Source organism: Plasmopara halstedii (assembly GCF_900000015.1).
Source record: "Plasmopara halstedii genome assembly, contig: Scaffold_614, whole genome shotgun sequence".
Classification (NCBI taxonomy): Eukaryota; Oomycota; class Peronosporomycetes; order Peronosporales; family Peronosporaceae; genus Plasmopara; species Plasmopara halstedii.
In genome coordinates, this window is record NW_020187532.1 from 235,975 (window position 1) to 236,332 (window position 358).

The 358-nt window shown below is 37.7% G+C and overlaps 1 protein-coding gene across 1 annotated transcript; it reads left to right on the plus strand.

Moving 5' to 3' along the window:
- Nucleotides 1-31: 31 nt before the first annotated feature.
- On the plus strand, nucleotides 32-313 carry PHALS_12080 (uncharacterized protein; the record flags this gene model as incomplete). The annotated part of the gene is made up of 2 exons (XM_024727554.1): nucleotides 32-172; nucleotides 218-313. 2 exons carry the CDS (start codon nucleotides 32-34, stop codon nucleotides 311-313), a joined length of 237 nt encoding a protein of 78 aa, XP_024578120.1.
- Between the last annotated feature and the right edge of the window lie 45 nt (nucleotides 314-358).

Below are 358 nucleotides of genomic sequence, written 5' to 3' on the forward strand. Positions count from 1 at the left end.
TGCAGCGTGATAGTCAATGACAGCACTGATAATGTCGTCTTTGCATGTGTATTCTCCACTGTGGAAAAAATCACCACAGCTTTGTGATGCTTGTTGGTCACACTCAGATTCAGATGATAATACAATTGCATCTGCATCACTTGGACTTGATTCAACCATTGCCAAATGGGAAGTGAATCATGAATGTGTTTTGCTCATTAATTTAACTTCATGTAAGGGTAAGATCAACACTCAGAAAAAATCCAGAAAAGAATCCAGTAGTATCACACACACGCAAGTGCACATGGTCTCAATTCACTGTATGATTGGCTAGGAGAAATAATGTATATAACTAAAACTAGAAGAAGATCAAGGACTT